Source organism: Triturus cristatus, chromosome 2_2 (genome assembly GCF_964204655.1).
Source record: "Triturus cristatus chromosome 2_2, aTriCri1.1, whole genome shotgun sequence".
NCBI lineage: Eukaryota > Metazoa > Chordata > Amphibia > Caudata > Salamandridae > Triturus > Triturus cristatus.
In genome coordinates, this window is record NC_140582.1 from 540,072,648 (window position 1) to 540,099,586 (window position 26,939).

The following is a 26,939-nucleotide window of genomic DNA, read 5'->3' on the forward strand; positions in this document are numbered from 1 at the left end:
ACTCAAAAAGACCATATACATTGTTCCATGCATGGAGGTAGACTACAATTGCTTACATTATGCCACAACTAATGTAAATAACATTGTTATTACATTGTTATTACATGATGCCATTTGTTATGACAGAACTGCTGTGTAGATATCACTTCTCTGTGTCGATGCGTGTCTGCTGCGCTGCTTTCAGTGCTCCCACTCCCGGAGGGGCGAGGGCACATTACACTCTCCGTTGGTGATGCTTCAAGGAGGGTTGGCCTCACCTGGCACCGAGTGTGCATGGCTGCACTGATATGCCAGTAGCATTGACAACACCTATAGACATTAATATTGACAAAGCCTATAGTCCTCGGATTGCCTAGACCTATTAACTTTGCCAATGCTTGTTAGATGATGCCACCCAACCAACAAGCACACACGACTATTACTTGCAAAACAACTCCGTACTTCCCTTTTTCAAATCCACTTCTGTCATTCTATACCTACCCCAAATCCCCAAAACACACAAGAAATCAAAACCACAATCCTAACACAACTATCACACAGAAGAAAAACAAAACACAAATTCAACAAGTATTTACTAATCTTGGGTTCTGGAGCAGCACATTACTCGTGCACAAAAGCAATCCAATGATGCGTCAGGGGCAGTGGTTAATGTGTCAGGAGGCAGCTTGCACCAGCCTTTTATTCTTCAGCCTAAAACAGAACCAACTACTAACCATGAAAGTGGGGAGAGGATGTGGCGTAATGACCAGAGCTGCTGACTTTGGAGCTGGGAACCAGGTTCGAGTCTCGGCACTGGTGCTCATGAAAAGCGCTGATGTTGATGATTAAGTGCCAGTGCTGAGCACCTGAAACCACTGGCTTAAATTAAGCACTGGTCAGGGGTCATAAGCGCTATATAAATACTTTTACAATTTACTTGCTTCGTAGCTTAGGTGAGTCTGATAATGTGCTCCTTTTTGTCAGTGCCACAAAACCCATCGAGGTGTACAGGTACCTATAAAAAGTTGTTAACATAATCTAACCCCTCCTACCTATATGCTGTCAGTTGAAGTGGAAACTAATAATTGAAGTTCAAGCAAATTAAAATATTAACAGCATCGAGTGGGAATTTTGGGCATTTTTCTCAGGAAAAGGGTAACAAAGCGCTCCAATGGACTGTCATTTAAATAAAACGTAACCCCAGCAAATAATTAGTGTAAATGTAACCTCGGCCAATGGTTAATGTACTTTGTGAGTAATTCATTGGCATTGTTGTTCGTAAAAAGAACACTAACAAATTGTCCTCTACAAAACGTTCCCTAGAAGAAGCCCTTTTTTTCCCTTTGAAGCAGACGGCGTGTGCCTGATGGAAATCATAATTAAGTGAATTAAAGAATCCATCTAAACAGTGCATTAAAACAATGGTTTCGTTGCTTCAGCTATAAATCAGCTTATTCATAAAACTTCATGTGTTCACGTTATATGTAGTGGCAAAGTGGGGGTTTACAGAAAAAGACCAGTGTTTGAATTCTAGCGAGAAATGTCTTTAGGTTTCTAGAGTCGTGCATCACAGAGCTCGGACGAGATTAGCGCATTTAGAATGGGCTATTGTGCTTCCTATCTGATGGCGTGTTTGCATTTCCCTCCAACAGGTGCTTGCAGAACTACATTCCAGCTCACAGCTTAACTCTCTCGTGCCCCGTGTGCCGCCGGACCTCCATCCTGCCAGAGAGAGGGGTTTCTGCGCTGCAGAGCAACTTCTTTATCACCAACCTGATGGATGTGCTGCAGCGCAGTCCAGACAACAGCTCCGAGGAGTCGTCCATCTTGGAGACGGTGACAGCTGTTGCTGCAGGGAAGCCCCTCTCCTGCCCTAACCACGATGGGAAAGTAAGATGAATCCGCTGCTGTCGCGTTAAGATGCTCGCCTTTATCGATTCCCTTAAACTAAGCCATGATGAGGATTTCAGGTGTGAAACATACAAAAGGGGACAAATATTCACTTAAAAGCAACTGCAGAACACTAGTGGCTCTCTAGATCACACATGTTTTGCACAGATGTGCATTTAAATTCTTCCTAAGGGGAATTATTCTAAACGTTTTTGTATACGTATTCCCTAGCTATGTGTCTTTTTAAAAAAAAAATCTGTCGTTTTTATACCAAAGGGTTGGGCAAACTGTGTAACTATCCATAGCCTGCTTGAGCTCAGATTAGATTAAAAACCTGTGCATCATGATCAGGGTATGATAGATTCGTTCCTGCAAACATGTCGTTGGTACTTACAACTTTGCCTCTAAGTCACAATGTACTTTTCCCACAGCCAAAGTGCCTCTACCGGCATAGACACTCTATGTGGGCCTGGTTCGCAAACATTGTTTGTGCGCCTAAGTGACTGTTAGGTGTGCGAACAGCAGAATAATTATGCACAAAGTCAATCTTGATATTCACAAAACATGAACTTGAACACTTCTGGGCATTCCTGAGTAAGGGCACTTTCAAACAATGGTGAATCCTCAACAACTGACATATTTTGGGGGATTCAAAAAACAGTGGCAGTCGGTTATCCTCCTTGAAAACAGCCCAAGATTCACTCCTCTGTATGAACGGAGTAAATACATTTTCAGAGTTGGAAAATGGAGGATTCGCCCCAACATCGGTGGAGGTGTAGGGAAATATTTCCTTTTGGAGTAACTAGGGAAAAAGTTAGCAGCTGTCAGTACATGTAGGCATTGCATTCTCCCTTTCAGAAATGTACACCTACTGCAATTCTAAATATCTACATAGTATCAAACTAGTACAGGGAAACTGCAACAATCAGGACTACTCATAGAATTCTTGGTGAATTCTGAGATTGTCAGAAATAGCTCTACAAATAGGTGTAACGCAACTGAAGAAAATGTTTGACTTTCTTTTCAAATTGGGGCTTCCAAGACTAAACACTAAGGGCCTGATTTAAAGTTGTATTTTAAATGTTAAGAGTAGAACTCAAAGTAGGATTTCTTACAACATTCTTTTCTTGTGATAGAAGAAAATCTAATTGTGGATTCTCCATTGGATTTAGATGTTAGAGGATTATCAATTATATCAAAAGAAAGAGTATGCAGTTCCTCAGAGAAAAGGGGGAGTGAAAGTGTGGAGAAGAGACCGTTAGGAAGAGGAATTCCTCTATTCGGAACTAGGGTCCTCACACACCCAGCAAGCTAGGTGTCATGCTTCATCATATGGACCTGCTCCTCGTCGGGCCGACGCTGCAATGCCCGACGGGCACCCTAAAAGGGGCTCTTTAGCGGAGATCTTTAGTTCCTGGCCGTATGGTGCAGTGTGTGTGAGAGGGACCTAGTGGTGTAGATGTGAATGCATGTGTGTGGTTAAAACAAGCACAGCGACGTCGGAATCACCGCTTCCGTGTGACTGATCCATCGTAGGGGTAACCTGTTGTAAACATAATAGTGACCCGCCCTTGGTCATGGAGAGGCACCACCGCCTATGCCCCGGAGGTCCGTGTGCCTTTTGGATGGATCAGTCACACGGAAGCGGTGATTCCGACGTCGCTGTGTTTATGAAGGAGTCCCACCGCCGGAGCCATGCGGGTCAGCTCGCTGTTGAGATTGCTACAGCTGAGCAGAACGGGAGATACCCACAGTAATTTACAGAGGATTACCAGAGCTCCTTGTGATTGTTTTATGAAATGACTTTGGCGGCGCCCATGCGGTTGAACTATTGACACTACCAGTCCCAGAATGCATTGGGTGTTATCTGCATGTTAATTGGAGAAATAAAAGAGGGATTTTACTGTTTAGTGTCCCTGCCGTCATTCTCACATATGGCCCATGATGAAGGGCGTTACCTGCCCGAAACGCGTTGGCTGAGGGAAGGAGGCTGTATCTGGAAGTGGAGTGATCCTGGGTGTGCCATCCATCGTAGGGGTAACCTGTTGTAAACATATATATATATATATTATATATATATATATATTCACTGAAAAAACCATAGGTTTCACACACGTTATAGTTAGGAATTATCATTTACAAAACCTTGCAAATTCACTTAAAAAACCATAGGTTTCACACATGTTATAGTTAGCTGTACATTTCACTCGTAAAAAACCAATGAAATTCCACGTTATAGTTAGATCAGGTAACTATAACTTGCGCGCCAACAATAAACTGCTGATGACGTCACATAGTACATCACTCATGACATGGTCAGTGACATCACTCATGACATCAATGATGACATCTGAAATTACACATTGTGGATTGCGGTCGCGCAAGTTATAGTTACCTGATCTAACTATAACGTGGAATTTCATTGGTTTTTTACGAGTGAAATGTACAGCTAACTATAACATGTGTGAAACCTATGGTTTTTTTAAGTGAATTTGCAAGGTTTTGTAAATGATAATTCCTAACTATAACGTGTGTGAAACCTATGGTTTTTTCAGTGAATTTGTACGGTTTTTTAAATGCTAAGTTATGTATTTATTTTTTATTTATTTTTCTGGTTTTTCACTATGCGCACACCCTGCGCGCATGGTGCGCTTCGCTCACCGTGCGCGCGCTGTGGGCGCTCGGTGCGCATCGCGCACCAAGCGTCCACATTGCGCAGTCCATGCCGTGCGCGCCTCGCCTTTTTTTACGCAGTAACATTTGTTTTTTTCTCCCTTGTGGGTCCTTTAATTTATTTAATAAATGTGATTGTTACTTCTTTATTTTTTTTTTTATTTTTTTTTGCCGTGCGCGTACGGTAAGCTTACCGTACGCGTACCCCGCGATTTTTTTTTAAAATTATTAAATTTATTTTTCGTACTTTTGGGTCCTTCTTGGACCCCCTGACAAACACTAGGGGGTCTGCAACTCTCTTCGTTGCCCCCGTTTCACGTTCCCCACCTTTGTTTCTCAGTGTGAGAGACAGAAAATGGCGGCCGACACTTCCTGATTTCGACCGATTCGAATGTTTACAGTCATGTAACGACCAATCAGAATTGAGCTCGCGCACGGCACCGTACGCGTACGGTAAGCTTACGGTAAGCGCACGGAGCGCGCTTACAGATATATATATTGATTTAAATGCTATTTTCTCAGGACCTACTGAACAGATTTACACCAGACCTACAAAAGGCACTTCCTTGACCTGAGGACTACCTCTCTGCCAAATTTCAAGTAATTCTGTTCAGCCGTTCGGGCTGTAGCTGTGTCTAAAGGTCGTATGGAAAAATGCATGGGGAAAACGTGTTTTGGGACCCCCCTTTTTTCTCAGCCCCCGCTTGACGAATCCCCCCGAGACTTTCAGGGTAGGAGCGGAGCGTAGCGCCCCATTAGTTTTGAAAATTTCGCGAGTGTTGGACAGGCCACACGAAGGGCTTGCTCCCTCCCCGCACGACAGGGCCCGAGCTCCGGCCCACCAGGCTTAACCCACGAAAAGCACCCGTACCCCGTCTCCCGACGGATCTTCTGCCCTCGGACCTCTACTCATCACGGGGCCCAGCCCCACCGGCTCCCCCGGCCGGTTCAAGCCGCCATCTTGGGCCCTGCACCACGAGGCCGCGTGGCCTCGCCCCGACCCTAAACCCCGGGCCTGACCGGCCCCGACATCCCGGCACCACCATCCACCCGGGAGGTGAGCGGACCACTTGGCAGGTCAATGGGAGGGCGAAGTGTCAAGAGCTCTTCCCCCGCCAGGTGCCGATCGCCTCCAGCTCCCCCAGGCGCTGGCTCCACCCCCTGCTGGGTGTCTGGACACCTTCATCCCGGGCCCTCCGACCTCCAAGTGCGAGGGTCCGGACATCAAAGAGCGCCTGCCCTATAACTGGGGCAACTCTGGAGCAGGAAGGCAGTTGTATCCTGGAGTCGAGAGACACCGAGAGAACTCAGCCTTGACGGACTACTGGCGCTGCCGTAGCCCGCTCCTGTGAACCATCGTCCTGCCTGCTGGCGCTGCCGCGGCCTTCTACAACATCCATCCTCGTCGGGACCTGCTGGCGCTGCCGCGGCCCGTTGTAACGACCATCCTCACCGGGACCTGCTGGCGCTGCCGCGGACCGTATATCGACCATCTTTCCGGGACCTGCTGGCGCTGCCGCGGTCCGTTGTAACGACCATCCTCACCGGGACCTGCTGGCGCTGCCGCGGCCCGTTGTAACGACCATCCTCACCGGGACCTGCTGGCGCTGCCGCGGACCGTACATCGACCATCTTTCCGGGACCTGCTGGCGCTGCCGCGGCCCGCACCAACTAAGCTCGAGGATTGTGAGCTAATCATCATCTCATCCAAACTACCTGACTGGTAGACAGACTGTCCCGCTACCCCTTACCCTGCTTTGAGAGACTTGAATCGAGGGGACCCCTGAGTCCAGACCTCCTTGTAACATTCAACCGTACCTTAAGAAGTGCTTATAAAGAACACTGAACCTTATCCGTGTGTGGTATCTGTCTGTGGGGGGGGGAAGTTACTTGTCTGTACGATCGCTGGAGACGGCTCTCCCCGGAGACCTCTCCTCCTGACCCCGGCCGACCCTCCCGGTCCGTCTATCCTTTCTAACATTGGTGGCAGCGGTGGGATCCGAATCAACGCGTAATCGTACAGAGAGTAGCTCACCCCACGACAACAACACGATGTCAGCCAAAGATAGCAACTCCACCGAGAAATTCCAAATGGATAAATTGGAAGAATACAACCACCGCGAACTGAGACAGTTCTGCATAGAACTTGGCATTGCTACCACCGGCCTGAGTACCAAAGATGATCTAAAGCACGCCCTAGAGTCGTGGACAGAAACTGGGGTCGCCGGACCCTCCGACCAAAGCAGCATCACACCAGAGGGGAACGCCACGGCTCCTGAGGAGCTGGGAACGGGCCTCTCGCAGGAGGAGATCCGAGAAAGAGAAAGAACCAGATTGCACGAGTTGGAAATGGCACGACTCAAGATGGATGGGGAACTCAAGTTAGCTGAACAGAAACTCAACCTCGAGCACATGCGGCTCCGAGATGAACGAGAAGAGAAGCAGAGACAGAGAGAGCTGGAGGAGAAAAAAATAACGCTCGAGCACGAGCGCAAACTGGCGGAAATAGAACTTCGGAAACAGAATAAAGAACTGGGGGTGCCTGAGCGACCACACACCCCGGGGCCAATCGAGAAAAAAGTCCACATCCCCAAGGATGTTGTCCGCGAGTATGTCCGAGAAGACGACATACAACAGTGGTTTAAAGCCTACGAGATCGCCATGACCTCCCACCGGATCGACCGGAGTGATTGGGGAGCCGGACTCTGGGGGAGGTTTATCAACGAGGGGCGCGATGCCCTACTGCAGCTCCCAGATCACCAAATGTCGTCCTACGACCACATGAAGGCTGCCCTCCTCACCCGATACGGCCTCACACCCGAGATGTACCGCCAGAGGTTCAGAGATTGCACCCGGATCCCAGGTACAACTTGGGTAGAATACGTGAACTATTTCAGCCGTGCCTTCGAGGGTTGGATAAAGGGGAGCCAGGTCACCACCTACGAACAACTCTTTAACCTGATGGTATGGGAGCACCTGTCGAACAACTGCTTCGTCGAGCTCAGGCAGCACCTCCTCGACAGTAAGCTGACTGACCCCCGGCAGCTCGCCGCCAAAGCTGACCGATGGGAAAGCACCCGAGTGGGCCGGAGGGGGCCACACGAACAGAACAGAAACAACCAAGGCCAGCACCGTCCTCGGGGAGGAGGAGGGGGCCAGGGGCGAGGGAGAGACGCCTTGCCCGCAACACCCGTGGCCAGCACCCCGGCTCCGGCCGGTCGGGGCAACCCCCCGTGGCGCCCTGGGGTCCGAGCCAACGTCACGTGCCACCGATGCCAGCGAGTCGGCCACTACGCCAATGACCCGAGCTGCCCGCAGAACCAAACACCCAAGCCCCGCCAGGTAGCTGCCGCCGCCCTGGGGGAAGAGCGATCATTGGAGGAACCAGAGGAGTATGAGCCGGCCCAGCAAGAGTGGGAACCGGCCGCCATGGTCCTGGCGTGCTTAGGGGGAAGAGACATGGTCCCGCGGGCTCCCCTACCCGCTAACACCAGGAAATACGGTCAGTGGGTGACCATTAATGGACAGCGAGCCGAGGCCTTGCGTGACACAGGCGCCAGTGTGACGGCCGTCCGCTGTCACCTGGTGAAGCCCGAGCAGATCCTGCCGAACATTCTCTGCCCCGTCCGCTTGGCAGACAACTCTGAAAGTATGTGTCAAATGGCCTGCGTTCCATTCGAATGGGGAGGGGTCTCCGGCCTGTTGAAGGTGACGGTCCGGGACGATGCCCCCGTGGACTGCCTCCTGGGGAATGACCTCGAGAGTTCCCCGTGGGCCACCGTTGAGAGAAGAGAGCACCTGGGGATGCTGGGCCTCCCGGACTGGGCCTGCATAACCACCCGGTCCATGGCCGCCCGTGCCGTCCCTCGATCAGAAGAACCAGAATGGCCAGCACCTCCGCCCCCAGTCGCCCCAGTAGAAGACGACGACGAGGCCAGCCTCCCAGACCCGACGGCCGAAGGGGACGCGCAACCCCAGGACCTTCCTGACCTGGCTCAGTGGCGTCAAGAGGGGGGGGCCCACCCAAGCACAGTTCCGCCAGGAACAAAAGACCTGTCCCTCCCTCGAGGGACTCCGCCAACAAGCCAGCGCCCAGAACGCAGGGGACTCCACCGGAACTCACTGGGTCTACTGGGATAACGACCTGCTATACAGCGAGCAAAGAATCGCCGAGCTGGGGGCCGGTCGAGTACTGGTGGTACCTCTCCGCTTCAGAGACTTTCTGCTCAACCTGGCCCACGATGTCCCCCTGGCTGGACACCTGGGCCAAGATAAAACGTACAGCCGCCTAGTGACCCACTTTTTCTGGCCGAAGATGAGGAACGACGTCCTGAACCACTGCCGATCTTGCCCCACATGCCAAGCCAGCGGGAAGAGTGGTCGGAAGCTGAAAGCCCCTCTGCAACCCTTCCCTGTGGTCACCACCCCGTTTGAGAGGGTGGGGATAGACATCGTGGGGCCTCTGGACCCCCGCACGGCACAAGGACACAGGTTCATCTTAGTACTGGTGGACCATGCCACCCGCTACCCCGAGGCGGTGCCCCTACGGACCGTGACAGCTCCGGTGGTTGGCCGGGCCCTAATGGGGATCTTCTCCCGGGTAGGCTTCCCCCGAGAAGTCGTCAGCGACCGAGGCACGAACTTTATATCCAAATACATGAAGTCCCTCTGGCAACAATGCGGGGTCACCTACAGATTCACGACCCCCTATCACCCCCAAGGGAACGGACTAGTGGAGCGTTTTAACCGCACCCTCAAGGGGATGATTGGGGGATTGGAAGAGCCCCTCCGTCGCCAGTGGGATGTACTACTCCCGTGCCTCCTCTTCGCCTACCGCGAAGTTCCCCAGAAGTCCCTCGGTTTTAGCCCTTTCGAACTCCTGTACGGGCACCCTGTGCGAGGGCCCCTCAGCCTAGTAAAAGAAGGTTGGGAGATGGCCCCCCTAAAGACCCCTCCAGACGTCTTCAAATACCTCCTGGCCCTACGCAATCAGACCCGGCGCTTCAGAGAGATGGCCAAGGCGAACCTTGAGGCCAGCCAGGAGGACATGAAGAAGTGGTATGATCACAATGCCTCCTCCGTTGAGTTCGAGCCTGGACAACAGGTATGGGTGATGTCCCCCACCGAACCATGTGCCTTGCAAGATAAGTGGACGGGGCCCTTCAAAGTGGTCGAGCGCAAAAGCCCCGTCACCTACCTCATCGACCTGGGGACCTCCCGGAACCCCCTTCGGGTCCTCCACACCAACCGACTCAAACCACACTTTGTGCGCTCAGAGCTCAGCCTCCTGATGGCTACGGACAGTGGGGCAGAGGAAGACTCCGAACCCCTCCCGGATCTTCTGAAGACTCAGGAGAATGACGGCTCCGTGGACGGGGTCCGGCTCTCTGACGCCCTCACTTCGGAGCAACGCCAGGGCTGCCGGAACCTCCTGCTGCAGTTCGCTACCCTGTTCTCCCTCACCCCCGGGGTCACCCCTTGGTGTTTGCACGACGTGGACACCGGGGACAGTCCCCCTGTCCGACACCGGGCCTACCGCGTACCAGATCGGGTACGGGCCTGCATACAGGAGGAGGTGACCAAGATGCTCACAATCGGGGTCATCGAGCCCTCGGACAGTCCCTGGGCCAGTCCGGTTGTATTGGTCCCCAAAGCCGCTGCCCCCGGCACCGCACCTGAACTGAGATTCTGCGTCGACTACCGGGGCTTGAACGCTGTCACCCGGACCGACGCTCATCCGATCCCCCGAGCAGACGAGCTGATCGACCGGCTGGGGGCCGCCCGCTACCTCAGTATCTTCGACCTAACAGCGGGCTACTGGCAGATCGGCCTCACACCCAGGGCTCAGGAACGGTCAGCCTTCTCTACCCCCGATGGCCACTACCAGTTCAAGGTCATGCCCTTCGGCATGAAGAATGCCCCCGCCACGTTTCAACGCCTCGTGAACCAGGTCTTGGCGGGGCTCGAAGAGTTCAGCGCTGCCTACCTGGACGATATCGCTGTATACAGCCACCACTGGCCCGACCACCTCCGTCACCTCCAAGAGGTCCTACAGGCCCTCCAGCGGGCCGGCCTCACAATTAAGGCCGGCAAGTGCCAAATTGGCCAAGGGTCTGTGACCTACCTTGGGCACCAAGTGGGAAGCGGGCTGGTGGCCCCGCTACAACTTAAGATTGCTGCCATCCAGTCCTGGCAGCCCCCCGTCACCCAGACCGAGGTCCGAGCCTTCTTGGGGCTCACCGGCTACTACCGGCGGTTCGTGAAGGACTACGGCAGCATCGTGGGGCCACTCACGGGTCTCACGTCCAAGAACCAGCCGAAGCGGATTAACTGGACCCCCGATTGTCAAGCGGCCTTCGAGAAGCTGAAGGCCGCTCTATGCACCGCCCCTGTGCTCCAGGCCCCCGATTACAGTCGGGAATTCATGGTACAGACCGACGCCTCCGACCACGGCATCGGAGCCGTCCTTTCTCAGTTGAACCCCGAAGGTCATGACCAGCCGGTGGCCTTCATCAGTCGACGTCTCCTGGCCCGAGAACAGCGCTGGAGCACCATCGAGAGGGAGGCCTTCGCAGTGGTGTGGGCCCTCAAAAAGCTCCGGCCCTATCTCTTCGGTACCCACTTCCGGGTACAAACCGACCATCGACCCCTGCAGTGGCTGATGCAGATGCGGGGGGAGAACCCAAAACTCTTGCGCTGGTCCATTTCCCTGCAGGGAATGGACTTCACTGTGGAGCACCGACCAGGCCAAGACCACGCCAACGCGGATGGCCTGTCCCGCTTTTTCCGCCTCGACGAAGAGAGTCCCCAAGGAGATGGGTGACTCTCCCCGCCTTCAGCTGGGGGGGACGCATGTTGGACAGGCCACACGAAGGGCTTGCTCCCTCCCCGCACGACAGGGCCCGAGCTCCGGCCCACCAGGCTTAACCCACGAAAAGCACCCGTACCCCGTCTCCCGACGGATCTTCTGCCCTCGGACCTCTACTCATCACGGGGCCCAGCCCCACCGGCTCCCCCGGCCGGTTCAAGCCGCCATCTTGGGCCCTGCACCACGAGGCCGCGTGGCCTCGCCCCGACCCTAAACCCCGGGCCTGACCGGCCCCGACATCCCGGCACCACCATCCACCCGGGAGGTGAGCGGACCACTTGGCAGGTCAATGGGAGGGCGAAGTGTCAAGAGCTCTTCCCCCGCCAGGTGCCGATCGCCTCCAGCTCCCCCAGGCGCTGGCTCCACCCCCTGCTGGGTGTCTGGACACCTTCATCCCGGGCCCTCCGACCTCCAAGTGCGAGGGTCCGGACATCAAAGAGCGCCTGCCCTATAACTGGGGCAACTCCGGAGCAGGAAGGCAGTTGTATCCTGGAGTCGAGAGACACCGAGAGAACTCAGCCTTGACGGACTACTGGCGCTGCCGTAGCCCGCTCCTGTGAACCATCGTCCTGCCTGCTGGCGCTGCCGCGGCCTTCTACAACATCCATCCTCGTCGGGACCTGCTGGCGCTGCCGCGGCCCGTTGTAACGACCATCCTCACCGGGACCTGCTGGCGCTGCCGCGGACCGTATATCGACCATCTTTCCGGGACCTGCTGGCGCTGCCGCGGTCCGTTGTAACGACCATCCTCACCGGGACCTGCTGGCGCTGCCGCGGCCCGTTGTAACGACCATCCTCACCGGGACCTGCTGGCGCTGCCGCGGACCGTACATCGACCATCTTTCCGGGACCTGCTGGCGCTGCCGCGGCCCGCACCAACTAAGCTCGAGGATTGTGAGCTAATCATCATCTCATCCAAACTACCTGACTGGTAGACAGACTGTCCCGCTACCCCTTACCCTGCTTTGAGAGACTTGAATCGAGGGGACCCCTGAGTCCAGACCTCCTTGTAACATTCAACCGTACCTTAAGAAGTGCTTATAAAGAACACTGAACCTTATCCGTGTGTGGTATCTGTCTGTGGGGGGGGGAAGTTACTTGTCTGTACGATCGCTGGAGACGGCTCTCCCCGGAGACCTCTCCTCCTGACCCCGGCCGACCCTCCCGGTCCGTCTATCCTTTCTAACAGCGAGGATTCGTCGACCGGCGCCAAAGTTATTCCAAATAGAATGTTGCGGATTTCCTATGGAAACAGGGTCCTAACTATAACTACCTACTGGCGACCGCCAGTAGGTAATATATATATATATATATATTCCCCCAAGGAGCTGTGTGCATAGGGTCCCCAAATCAAACCCTCAAATGGGCCCCATCGTGTGCTGGGTCTCTATTGCTGGGTATTGCTTCTCCCAAGGTGCCTAACGTGATTTCAAGCCACTCGAACCACTGTTATAGTGCGGTGGTGCACATTCCACGGCTGGGCTGCCTTGTAAACATGATGCTACAAATTGCCCACAAGCGACGCGCACTCTGGATGCGATGAATCCCCCTTCCCCCAAGGAGCCAGACGTGATTTCAAGCCCCAAGGCCCGCTGTTCATTTGCGGTGTTGCGCTGTCCACGGCTGGGCTACCGTGAAAACATACTGCTCCAAGTTGCCCATTAAGCAAAGCGCACTCTGGATTCAATAAATCTCCTCAGGCCTCAACACACAGTGGGATGTAGCCGATGCATTTCGGATAGTATTCCTTCTTCATAGGCTGGTTTACCAAGTACACAGCGTTTCCTACCACACCTTAATACCATTCTCTGCCTTCTGATAGGCTTGCTCCAATGAATTTCCTCCAAGGTCTTATGGGAGTTGTAGTGCAGTTAATTCTACCCAAATGGGTGCTGTGAGCATAGGGTCTCCATATCAAACCCTCAAATGGGCCCATTCGTGTGCTGGGTCTCTATTGCTGGGTATTGCTTCTCCCAAGGTGCCTGACGTGATTTCAAGCCACTCGAACCACTGTTATAGTGCGGTGGTGCACATTCCACGGCTGGACTGCCTTGTAAACATGATGCTCCAAATTGCCCACAAGCGACGCGCACTCTGGATGCGATGAATCCCCCTTCCCCCAAGGAGCCAGACGTGATTTCAAGCCCAACGGCCCGCTGTTCCTTTGCGGTGTTGCACTGTCCAAGGCTGGGCTACCGTGAAAACATACTGCTCCAAGTTGCCCATTAAGCAAAGCACACTCTGGATGCAATATACCTCTTCAGGCCTCAACACACATTGGGATGTAGCTGACGCCTTTAGGATAGTATTCCTTCTTCATAGGCTGGTTTACCAAGTACACAGCGTTTCCTACCACACCTTAATACCATTCTCTGCCTTCTGATAGGCTGATAGGCTTGCTCCAATGAATTTTCTCCAAGGTCTTATGGGAGTTGTAGTGCAGTTAATTCTACCCAAATGGGTGCTCTGTGCATAGGGTCCCCATATCAAACCCTCAAATGGGCCCATTTGTGTGCTGGTCTCTATTGCTGGGTATTGCTTCTCCCAAGGTGCCTGACGTGATTTCAAGCCACTCGAACCGCTGTTATAGTGGGTGGTGTGCATTCCATGGCTGTGCCGCCGTGTAAATATGATGCTCCAAATTGCCCACGAGCGACGCGCACTCTGAATGCGATGAATCCCGCTTCCCCCAAGGAGCCAGACGTGATTTCAAGCCCCACGGCCCGCTGTTCATTTGCAGTGTTGCGCTGTTCACGACTGGGCTACCGTGAAAACATACTGCTCCAAGTTGCCCATTAAGTGAAGCGCACTCTGGATGCAATAAATCTCCTCAGGCCTCAACACACAGTGGGATGTAGCTGACGTGTTTCAGATAGTATTCCTTCTTCATAGGCTGGTTTACCAAGTACACAGCGTTTCTTTACGTACCTTAATACCATTCTCTGCCTCCTGATAGGCTGATAGGCTTGCTCCAATGAGCTTTGTCCAAGGTCTTATGGGAGTTGTAGTGCAGTTAATTCTACCCAAATGGGTGCTGTGTGCATAGGGTCCCCAAATCAAACCCTCAAATGGGCCCCATCGTGTGCTGGGTCCCTAGTGCTGGGTATTGCTTCTCCCAAGGTGCCTGACGTGATATATATATAGTTAATGAATTTGTAGGCACATTTACAGTGGCATTCCTACTGTAGTCAACCACTGCTGGTTCAAACTGACTAACAGCATCATTCATTAACAAGCATCGGAAAAGCCAATAAGTCTGGCTTTGGCAAGCCTTTGAATTTTTTTTCACAAACGTATGCAATAGGCATTAAAAGTATAAAACAAATTAAAAAAAATGTAAAAATACCCATATAAAGTTTTCAAGTGCATATATTTAATAGTATTAATTGGAAAATGAAGCATCACGAAAATAAATAAAAAATAAATTGGAAATTGATATTGGCTATGGACTATGTTTTAGATGGATGTTTGTATGTGCACAAGCAGTTTTTACGATGGTGTGCACATATGAGCAAAGTGCAGTCACTCACAATAAGGAGAGTCAGTGGCTTAAGCGGTTTGACCCTTTTCCCTTTGCTGTATGCTGTGGTGGGCAGTAGAAAAACGTGACACTTGAATGAATTAGTAGATGAAGAAAGCTCATAAAAATTTGCTCTGTGTATACATATCTATATGCATTGTTATTATGTATTTTTTTAAACACGTGGCTGACGAAACAGCTCAAGCTGTCTGTAGGCCAGACCTGAAAAGCACTCTTTCTAGTTGATCAAGCACATGTGCATCCTGAACAATTTGGTGATGTTCGATCATAACTCTATACCATTACTTTTGGCTCTGTACAAATGTAAATACTGATCTATCATAAGAAAGCAAATTTACATTCGAAAATATTGCTAAGAGGGTACTTAAAGTCATAAGAGATGTTTATTATACAATGTGTGCATTCAGGGAAGCAGTTATTGAAAAGTACACTGTAGGATCAATTGTTAATGAGGATTTTAAGACAAATTGAAATACAGATTGGATAATATGGACAACATTCTTCCCGGTTATATGTGCGAAAATGGAAAATAAGTGTGACAAAGAATTATAGTAGTTTAGTAATTATTACTTTTATTATTTTATGTCAAAATGTAATTGCTTTATGGAAAAACACATAATGCATTTATGTTTTCAATAGGACAACAAATAACAAAAATATGGAAACTTCATTAAGTTTAAAAAGGGTCTTTCAAATGAATATGTGAGTTCATACCTTACGTTATCACTAGAAAGGAGACAAGTGCTTTTTGGATGCTAATTTTTAGGGACCTGTTGCTCATCTGATAGAGGCTTCTATCAAGACAACTGGTGTGACTGCTTCTGTCTGATATAATCTTTTGCCAAATAGTGAGCAGATTTACATATTTACTGTTTTGTTGTCTCTGATTCACCCAGGCATATTGCATTGTTAATTTTAAAAAATTAGCTTAAAAAAATGCCATTGACCTGGATGGGACTGCTCATACAGTCCTGGAGGTTCGATCAGGTGGGCAAAAATGTTATTCCACTCGTACTGACTGGTATTTTTTTCATTAATTTGCATTAGCGACATCCTCTACCAAACCTTTTAATGTTTCCCAAGCTGCCCTATCAGACTACAGGTTAATAGCCATTTTAGTTTGTCAGCAAAAAAGCTTGTTAATAGCTTGTTAGGTCGTTATGAGCTATAGATGGAATTCAGTAACTTAGAGCCAGATGTACAAAGCATTTTTCAGGTCGTAAATGGCCCAATTTGCAAACCCGGAAAAAAGCTTTTTCACCTGTACAAAATGCGATTTGGGGACTTGTTACTGAATCACATTTTGCATTTATGATTCGGTATTTGGAAGGGGCGTGTTCAGGGCATCCCTTCCAAATATCGAATCGGTATGGTATGTATTACTGTTTTGCGCGACCAAATACCGGTCGCAAACAACAATACTTTGACATCAGTAGAAAACTGGTGGTAACCCATTCTCAAATGGGAAGGGGTTACAAAGGGATCCCCTTGCCCATTGAGAATGTAAATGATAATTTTTTTTTAAGAGCAGGCTGTGGTCCCAGACTTCACGTTTTCGTTTTTTTCTTTTTAAATGCATCCTGTTTTCCTATAAGGATAATAGGCTGCATTTAAAAAAAAGATTGCTTTATTAAATAGCAACTACAACCATTGTGGTCTGCTGACCTCAGCAGGCCACCATTCCTGTGATGGCTGTGAATCCTAATGGGTTGCAAACTGTGAAATACCTCATTAATATTCATGAGGTAGGTCGATTTGCAACCCACCAGATCCCCAAATGAAACTCAATGAGTTTCATACATTACGAATACCGATTTCCTGATTGGGATTCAGAGAGAATCCAAATTCGGAAATAGGTATTTGTAACGCTTGTACAACTGTCCCACAATCCTGTGAAGTCAAACTGGATTAAAAAAGTGAGCTTTGACAGACAAAACACTGCTCCATCCTGCCATACATAGCCCAAAGTGCAAACAGCTCAGTGAATTAGCAAGTTATAGCCATTTTATTGATTTGTATACCACCTTTGCCTTAGTGGGCCTCTATTTACGGTGGTTAATCCCACAGCATAAAAAATTGACCCCGCGTTGCTCCCTTTTGGATTCGATTTTTTTACACTAAGATGTGCAAATTAGGTGAGTGCACCAGGTGTATTTCTATATATATTGGACTGAAGCACTGGCACATTCATGCACTCTTGATTTTTAATCTTTATAAGGTAGACTTGATCGCTGCATTTATTGCATTGACAGTTGAACCTCGCCACTAAATTGGAAAACTGGTACTAAGCCTACTTGTGTAGATAACATAGTAGTGCATACTAAAATTCATGTGTGCTTAAAATATTTGCCGAACACTTTCGCTAATTAAAGGTTATGGGCCAGATGTATCAAAGGATTTTGCCCATTCTGTGTCTATGGGGAAATGTGTTGATACATATGGCCCTTAGTAATTGGTTTGTTGTTAATTACGCAAAAGTTAAAGGGTTGCACATTAAGAAAACATAATAGAAGCTCCTATAGTCAATTGAGCATGTATTGAAAGATGTTTCAGTGCATTCTTGTTTAGGGGCGACTTCATTTTAGTTCTACATGAAAGCAGTGCCAACTTCATGTGCACGTAATGTTTTTTTATTACCTTTTGTTGTTACTGAAAGAAATGATGAAATTAGCCTGCGTTTCGGTCATAGGGAAGGAATTTACTGTTGGTGAAGACCCAACAAAGGTTTTACAGTGGAGATGAAATATTTAAGAACCTCTGGGCTTTACTCAAGACATGTCCCAGCAAACCTATCAGATTACAGCTGTCCCTGCTGGGTCTGCAAATCTGGTGTATTACTTTCTAAATGAATTCCCCTCAAGCTATGTGATGCCAACAAAGGCTGTTTGCTATTTGATCTGATTTTGGAAAGCCACAGAAAACATATATTAATAATATTTTGTAATACACAACTTTGATTCCTGTGACCTGCGTGCAAAACATATCTGCTTGTCCAAAATCCTCTGTAGCAAATTCTGATCTCCTTTTTGAAGGAGCTGCATCTGACTGCCAGTGTAATGGAAACGTCTGAGGAAAGTTTTTAGCTTGTCTTTTTTTACTTGCATTAGATTTTAGTATTTTTGTTTAAAAACTGCTCTAACTTTCAGTCTTAGGCATAGAAATCCTTTTATGAGGGCACAAAAACAATATTGTTGTGTAACAGTTAATTTCTGGCATCTTTATAACAAGAACCATATAAACAAGCCATATCAATAATTTCCTTTTAATATATTTTCTCTGTAAAGATTCAGTCTGAGAGTGGTCAGAGTATGAGATTTTCATTAGTGATAATCTAGTTTTATGCCAGCATCCTCATCACCCACACTTCCTCCAAACCTGCCATCCCTCAAGATCTCTTACTGGTCTTCTCCTTCCCACTCATGACCTTTACCCTTGAGGCACTGAATGCTACCCTAACCCTACGTACTTGAGAGCATCTTCCCACTCTGATCTAAACCCCAACAACTGACTTAATGCATGCATTGCTCAGGAGAAAAAAACACTATACTCAGGTAATACCAGAATACACATGTATTTAGATGTGCTGAGGTAGTGTGTTGACCAGTGGAGAAAATCAGCCACCAGACCCCTCCTCAGACTAAAAACACAGGCAGTATTTATACAATTGTCCACAGTCAGAGTTCATCTGGTTCCCCATAAGAAGAAGCCTTTACAAACACATTGTTTTACAGCTTAACAGGTGTATGACAATTTAACCAAGGCTTCCTGCAATTAGAAACTGTTCCAGCTTCCTAAAACATGATAGTAAGTAAAATATTCAGCCTTGTGCAGCATTATTTGGTAGCGCAGGGATAGCAAATGTCTCAAAGCAGAAACTACTATTTTGCATTATTCCAGGTTTGACAGGGATGAAAAAGGACCTGCACAAATATTTTGGGTGTTGAAGAGAGGAGGACTAGTCAGGATGTCATCAGCACACACATTATTATATTTTTTCTCATCATGGGCACTGTTATGTTTTTCATTTGTCTTCCACAGGTGCAAAAAGTCGATATTTATTAGACTGAGGCAACAGTTCATGATCCAAAATTTGCTGGTTTGCCTCCTTGAGAAAATAATAGAGGCTATCTACAGTTGTAGCTGAGAACATCATGAGATGGCATTACCAAATCATCTGTTCTGCCCTTTAAGTGCAAGTGCCAGTCCCTCTGTCTTAGTCAATGCCATCTCATAAACTAAACAACTGTTGTGTATTCTATTCACCTAAGATTGTAAGGCTTGCATGACCCACACTCTTTGGAGGCAACATATCACACAAATCCAACATAGCACACTTTTGACTTTAATGGGCTATCATGATGCCCTCAACACCAAATCAGTATCTTACAGGCCACGACGGAGCTCTGTACAGACCCTCATTATAATACAGATGCCACATACTGGATATTGATGTGCTCACAGTAGCTCTTACTATGAAGCAACAACACATGCAATACACCCAAAACAATATTTTAGAAAGAATACGTAACATACATCAAGAATGCAGAGTTAAGCCATATAGTGGGTATCAACATGCTCACAACAGCACAGACCCATACCAACAATCAACATCAGAATTTGCTAAACAGAAGTGAGTACATCCACCCAAGTCAGTCTAGATTAGCCAGTAGATGGATATCAGAGCAGCACAACACCCACTTCCTCCATTGAATGCACCCAGAAGGGTACCTCCTCACATTATATCCACTGTTTACTGTCTAGGGATTTTGGATGACAACCACAAATATTCTGGGTGTTCTTGCCTTGGTTTGCATCCACATGTCTAGTTACATTTACACACTTGATACCAGCAATTTGTAGAATTGAAGACTAGTACTGGATACACTGCCTTTATTCGCATTAGACCATAATGACACATGTCTGCTTGTGCTGCTTAACCTCTCATCTGCTTTCGACACTGTTAACCATGACAAAATACTCGAGAGACTTGAGAACAGGATGGGTATATTGGGAACGGTCCTAAAATGTTTTAAAACCTTCTTAGATAACAGAACGCAAAGATTTCTGGTGAATCAAAATCTATTCTCACCATCCACTAACCTCTTAGGAGTACCACAAGGCTCAACACTATCCCCATCACTATTTAATCTCTATATCGAACCTTTAACCGAACTATTACAGCAGGCTAACATCTCCTTCCACATGTATGCGGACGACACTCAGCTATATATTAAGATCACTTCCCTAAAAGAGATTAAGACGATGAACCAAGCATTCAAAAAGACCGTCCAATGGCTAACAAACAATCACCTTAAGCTAAACTCTCAAACGAATTCCATCTAATCTCCCCCCAAAAAACTCCATGGTGAGGAAGGATTGGACCAAGCTGATCACTGCACTAAACTGCACTCTGATCCTGTTGGACTCTACCAAGTCGCTAGGAATCACTCTAGACAAGAACCTTAATATGCAATCACACATCAACTTGATGGCTAACAATGCCCATTTTCACCTCAGCTAGCTTAGAAAAATGAAACTTTACATTGAACCACTATGCCTCAAAACTGTAGTTCAGTCATTAGTCATCTCGAGACTTGAATATGGATGTACTACTTTATCAAGACTACCCAAAGTCTCAACAGCCCCGCTTAAAGCCTGTCTTAATGCAGCCGCACGACTCTTAACAGGATCGAACAAGTTTGACCACATCACCCCTCATCTAAAAGCTCTCAACTGGCTGCCTTATGAAGCAAGAATCCAACTAAAGATGGCCTGCATCACTCATAAAGCGATCTTTCACAAAACTCCACTGTACCTAGCACAGAAGATTTCGATTTCTTGAGGAAGCAGACACTCACAGATTGCCGGTACTCTTCTTCTAAAACCTCCACTCTTCCGTAAGAAAAAAATAAACGACAGAGCCTTCTCTGGTGCTGCACCAAGAATATGGAACTCGCTCCCACCAAGCATCAGAAGAATCTCATCTACTTCTATATTAAAAAAAGAAGCTAAGTCCTTCCTAATTAGCAAAGCCAGTGGGTCTGGCGTTGACTTACACTGTTTGCATTTGCCAATGTTTGTGAATAGTTTTTGTTAAACTGTATAAAAGGACTACTTTGTGTGTTTAAATCCACATTGTGCAAGAGCTGACTGCCAAGGTAGGCCAATGGCTGAAGTGTGCTGACCCAATGCACCATGTTGTATGCTTTGGTGGGCAGAACAAAAAAGTGAAACCCCGCATGGGAGTGATGCGAACACACACACACACACAATTTTATTAAAATCAATCGTTTTTCAATAATGCCAGACCTAAAAATACACATGTACATTCCAAATGGCACTGTCACCCGTAGATGCATTCATTCTGTTGTTTTGGGGAAAGCATTTTTATTACCAACGCGTTTTTTGTCTATGTGAAAGAGGTCTGTTTAAGCAGAAGAAGTGCAATAATGTGGTAAAGAAATCTCCCAAAAAAGCAATTGCCATCATCACTAGGAGACCTGGGCCCAAATTGAAATTGGCGTACAAAAGGGCTTTTATTTTGTTTGACAGCATGGAAACTCTGGCTGGGATTCTGTTCTGGCCAATGCTGATGTAGACAGAATATTTCAAAAGGGCGCTGATGCAGATGGCAGAAACACTGTGGGAGGACCTTGAGCTGTCTGTAAAATGCGGCCATTCTTTAGTTTCTGTGATTTTGGACTCTTTTGGCACTGAGGCCATGGAAACTATAAAAGCAACTCAGACATTCCAACAGCTGGGAGAGATTCATTTGAGTCAAAAATTTTAAAGTTTAGGAATATTCTTTTCAATGTTTTAGCTCATATCACATGCAGTTTTAATTAAATTACAGATCTGATGAAATAGATAGTTTATCTAACGACCAACAAAGCTACATTTATCACAGTTTAAATAAAGTGGAACTGCACAAATCATCTTCAAGGCTGGTGTTTTCATTACATGGAAAATTGTTAGGGAGAATTAAATATTACATAATACACGTTACTAAAAGTAAATAAATTGCTCTTGAGGTCAACGGGAGGAAGTAATTGTGAGGTGAAAGCTATACTGCTATTATACAAGGATTTTTTTTTTTGCATCGAAGTATTCACCAATTTTCAGGTGCTGTCATCATAAATATAACGATAATAATACAATGATGATAATGATCGTTTGTTATTTATAAAGCACTTTCGCCTAAGTGCTCCACCAAGGACATTTTTATATAAAATCCTTAGAACTCATCTGAAGTGATGAATGTAAATGACAAGTAAGGGCAGGTCAGAGTAACTTCCAAGGAAATTGTTTATTAGGGCAGAGTCAGGGCTGAGGCATTTATTCAATTATTTGTATTACAGTGCAGCACATGTGTCAAATGGCAGCCGCTTGGGGTGCTCTGTGGTGCAGATCACTGTTGATTAGATGAACTCTGGCAGCCGGGTGATGTAAGTGGACACAAGGACTTCAGCTGTGATATCGGATGTACTATGATTGGTCATTTGGGTGGCAGATCGTGCTGGGACTGCCACCCCGTCACTTGCTTGGCACAACAAAAGTGAAGTGGTTCTCAGGCTTGTTGGCCTTGGTTCTTTCATGAGTGGAGGTGGTGCCAGCGTGAGATTGTGATGTTGAAACCTGGCCCTGATATGGTGTTTTTGTTTGAGTTTAGTATACATGCGATCTCAACGATAAGTCTAGAGTGTTGAAGATGTGGGCGCGCTGCACCCGAGAGTGTTGCATCTCTGCTTTTGGGTCTGAGTCGTGCCTGGGGTATTCACTAAGTTTGAGTAGACTGAGAACGATGGAGGGAACACCGTAGGCAGCCTGGCCCTGGCCCAGTAGGTCCTCAGTGTGGTGCATAATGCCTTGAATGTTACTGGGAGCAAGTGGAATAATTTCTGTGCACGTTTTTGTGTTCAGGCACATTCTGGCTGACTAGCTTTGTCTTCTGTACAATGTTTAATGTGTTTAAAGAGTATTTACATTAACTTTAGTGGGTTTCAACAGAGATATTGGGAAATGGCATTTGTTCCTTTTGATAACTTTAGCATTGAATGTTAGAGCAAACCATTGGCACTCTCCCTTGTCTTACTATGAGGAAGCACCAGAAATTCAAGGAACTCCTACGCCCTCTCAAGTCTTTGCACATTATTATTCTGTTTATCACCTGAGCTTGCATATCAGCGCAGGTAGAGGCCTCACTGTGAAGCGAGGGCAAGTGAGTAAAAAGGTTCCAACCCTGTCCACTTGTGTGTATCCATCAAGGTGTATAGTCAGACTGGATGTCCATTACATCTTTGGCTTCCCTTAAGAGGCTGCCTACACAAATGCTAATTTCATGGGAACTGCAATGGCGGATTATTGATAAATAGAATGGCAGAGAATGAAAGTAGCAAGAAATTGAAAAAAAAGAGCTGCAGGAGGAAACAGATTTATAGTTACTGATAATCTTATAGCAGAGTTAGAAAGTTTGGATTCCCAGTAAACTGGCCAAAAGACAGTTTTTAATTCCAGCTGAACCTTTAGTCCACTGATTTGAAGCATGTGCCCACTGTTAAGGGTGAGAAGTCAAAGAAACTTTACAAGATTTTCCCACGCTCAGGCACATTACCGTTGTTGGTGGGCACTTTCTGCCAATCATTAGCATTTGTGTAGTCCTCTGTCTGTAGATACTTTCACAAGTCATATCATACATTCTCAGCCCCCCTTACTTACATCATTGTGACTACTGCCAGTGCTCTTGCAAATACGGAGCCTGCACACAAGATCACGCCGATAGCCTGAAAACTAGGAGATAATTGGGCTCTCCTAGAGGAACACAAACCAATTAGCAGTTCCTTGGAGTTAAATTAAACACCTCTCACCCCTCGCAGAGCACAAGAGAGCTCCATATCCCCATCCCGAACCCCTATTCCCACATCTGAGATCAAAACATGGGAAACTAGCTTCAATCATCTGCAAGACACCCCAAAGCGAGTCCCATATCCAAGTTAAAAATGGCCACCTCCATTATATATTCATGATTAGTACATTATGATTGTTCCTGCATGAGAAATATAGTTGTCAGATCAATGCCCCACATTACCTGGTTTCCAAAATTAAAGAAAACAAGTAGATCTAAAAATGCTTCGCTACTTTTATGTGCTGGTTGTGGGTTTTGTCATTTTATGACAAAGCATCGTCTTTGCAGCAGTTCCATATAATTTTAAAAGTTGCCTTTCAAAGCTAGAGCATTCTTTTCCCATAGAAATGTAGGGAATTTCACCCACAGAGCCAATGGGCAGGTGAGTGCTGCATCTAACTCACAAGAGAGAATAGCATGATTAGGATGGAGAATATGCTCCATGTGCATGACCATGTTGGGCCCTTTAGATGGCAGTTCCTGTAGGGCCTAGTATTAGAAGTATAATTGCAGGTTTCTGCCCCTTACATGAGGATGGCATAGTGAATTGCAAGGGGAATTCCTGGTTGTGCATATAAGTGAGTGACTGGCCACGGGAATGGATGGGCTTCTGAAGTCTTCTTGGTTCAGAATGCTCTAGGAAAGTGAAGGAGTTGGTCGAGGAAGTTTGAGGAAGAAGGAGGCATTTGATGTGTATGCCTTAGAGTCCACCATGGGCTGTTCTCTGCTTGGAGGTGGTCCCCTCTTATAGGGAGTGAGGCCCCAAAAGTACGACAAGTGGGCACTAGTCCTATTAAGAGTTACTAGAACATGTTCTCTTGAGGAGGTGTGGTTTCCCCACCACTCTCAAGGACAGTTGCCCAGACCAACTGGTGACACAGCTTCTAAGACTCTTGGAAAACAGTGAGTAATCAGGTATGCTGAGGGGCCACTGAAGGCCCTTAAGCCATGTGGGAGTGTCTGCCCATCAGGCAGTGTCCTACCAAATCCGGTGTGGGTCTTAGGTCTTAACAAAGGCAGAAAGCCTGATGAAGGCCCACTTCTCGTCATTTACAAAGTGAGAGAAAGGGAAAATGTTCTATCATATTTGTCCAATAACCCCCACACGGCTCATCCCATCAGAATGCCATTTGTTCCCCGTAGGTCAGTACATGGTGAAGCATAAGCTGACTGAGGAGTAGGCGTTGGTAACCACCTTGTCAAGTCAGCTGCTGTGCTGCTCTCCCTAGCCTACACCAGTGAAGATGTATTGGCTTCTAGGGCTGGAGATGAATGAGTTTGTTCTCCACAAAACTATGTCTCTGATTTCACTCTAGGATGATTCTGGATGGTATAGGTGGCTCCATCCCCTAGGCAAGAACATGTCTGTCCTTTCCCTGTGAGAGAGCAATGTACATCTACACCACATCTTCCTAATGAAGGAGGTTCTATAAATCTAGTTGTTGCCTTGTAAGGAACATTACACTGCCACACAATTATTGGTAAGACAATCAAGTCATTTAGAGTGGTGTAAGGCTGGAACAAGTAACGCCTTCTTCCTTTAAGTACATCATAATCTTTGTGGCAGTTCCCTCGTCCCATAGCACAGTCACCTCCTGACAACATTAACATACTTGGCAAATTATAGCTCAATGTAAATGTAGGTGATTGGAATATATTTAGAAGGAGGTGACACCAACACAGGATCAGGATTATGAACAAGCATACCTCAATGAACTACTTGCAGGACAACTGAGAATTGTGATATAGTATAAATACCACATTGGATGGAGTCCATATCATTGGTTGTGCTGGGCTGTCTTCATCGGTTTACCAGGGCCTGCCTCTGACTTTCAACCAGTGCTCTGTGGATCATGCACTTTGGAACTTGCCTGCTCGCTGAAGCTCAGCATGTGTGTCATTTGCACAACACTACACTGATGCACCTAAATTCCACTTTCATGAAATCCCCTATAAGTGTTTCCATTCTCACTTTCATTACAGAGGAAATCCAAAGGTTTAAGAAACCGTGGTAAACATCTTCTTGTGTGCCTCCCGTAATAGACAAGCTCTCCGTAGGATTGCGACAGGCTTTAATACTAGATCTAATATAATTGGAAAGTTTTGTTCTCTGTTGGCAGGTATTACAAATAGAGAACAGTGATCCTTAATACAAAGCTCAATCTGATGCACAGGTCTGATACAGAAATCCCTACCTGAATTTTCAGTATGATCTGGGCTCCCCTTTGATCCACGGTTTTATGGATGGGGAGAAGACACTTCTTATCCCTAGGTATCAGTTCAATGTGCTTCTTACAAGAAAGTAGCACAGAGGTTTCAAGCTTTCACTTTCTGGGCTGTTTTATTATATAATCGAGGAACATTTTTATTTCCTCCTCACCTCTTCATGCCAGGTGGAATTGTTATTGTCTCGTCTAAGTCTGGGTCTATTGTACAATTGTGTAAGGGGCTGCATAGCTATGCAGAAAGTAAAGGTCCCCAGATGCTTTCATCGGGAATTCAAATTATAGCCTGATCAGGAGTGACAAACATATATTTCCTTTCAGTGGCTTGCCTAGTAGCTTATGCTTTCTTCTTTGCATTACAGTTTAGATTGTAATAGGTTTGGGACCACCAGTCCTTTATTAGGACATGAGCACATAGAATTTATATAATCTAAAATCCCAAGATATTGAAAACACTTTTTAAATTGTCAAATAATGCATTATATGCAAGGCGCACTGTGTTGAACAAGACAATAGATTTGCCAGGAGAGACTCGTAGTTGTAAAGAAATGTGTTAATAGGACAACATAAAGACTGTGAGAGTATTTACTCCATTTGGTCTTTTTTATCGAGACAGTTAAGAAATGTCCATACAAACAATAAATCAAACAAATATACTGTTTTGGCAAATTCATTTTACTGGTCCACCCATATTCCTTCGTTATATCCCTATTGTTATTTATTAACAATGGGTATATTTTATTATATAACACAGGGGAGAGAGAAGGAAAAATTATCACAAAACAGTCATCAATGAAACTTGCCCCTTCGAGCCCAACCTTTCTCCGAACTCTGCCTTTAAATTTATAGATTGCAGTTCAT

The 26,939-nt window shown here is 47.1% G+C and overlaps 1 protein-coding gene across 7 annotated transcripts in view; it reads left to right on the top strand.

The window, feature by feature from the left end:
• Positions 1 to 26,939, top strand: part of TRIM2 (tripartite motif containing 2) — a 403,084-nt gene that overhangs the window by 245,368 nt on the left and 130,777 nt on the right. For 6 of the 7 annotated variants that reach the window (XM_085641682.1, XM_085641686.1, XM_085641683.1 and 3 more), the window contains one exon: positions 1,632 to 1,869. In XM_085641682.1, coding sequence (XP_085497808.1) covers positions 1,632 to 1,869 — 238 coding nt within the window. Of the gene's footprint in view, positions 1 to 1,631; positions 1,950 to 26,939 lie in introns of those variants that run through there. The other variant, XM_085641688.1, reaches the window with a different exon arrangement.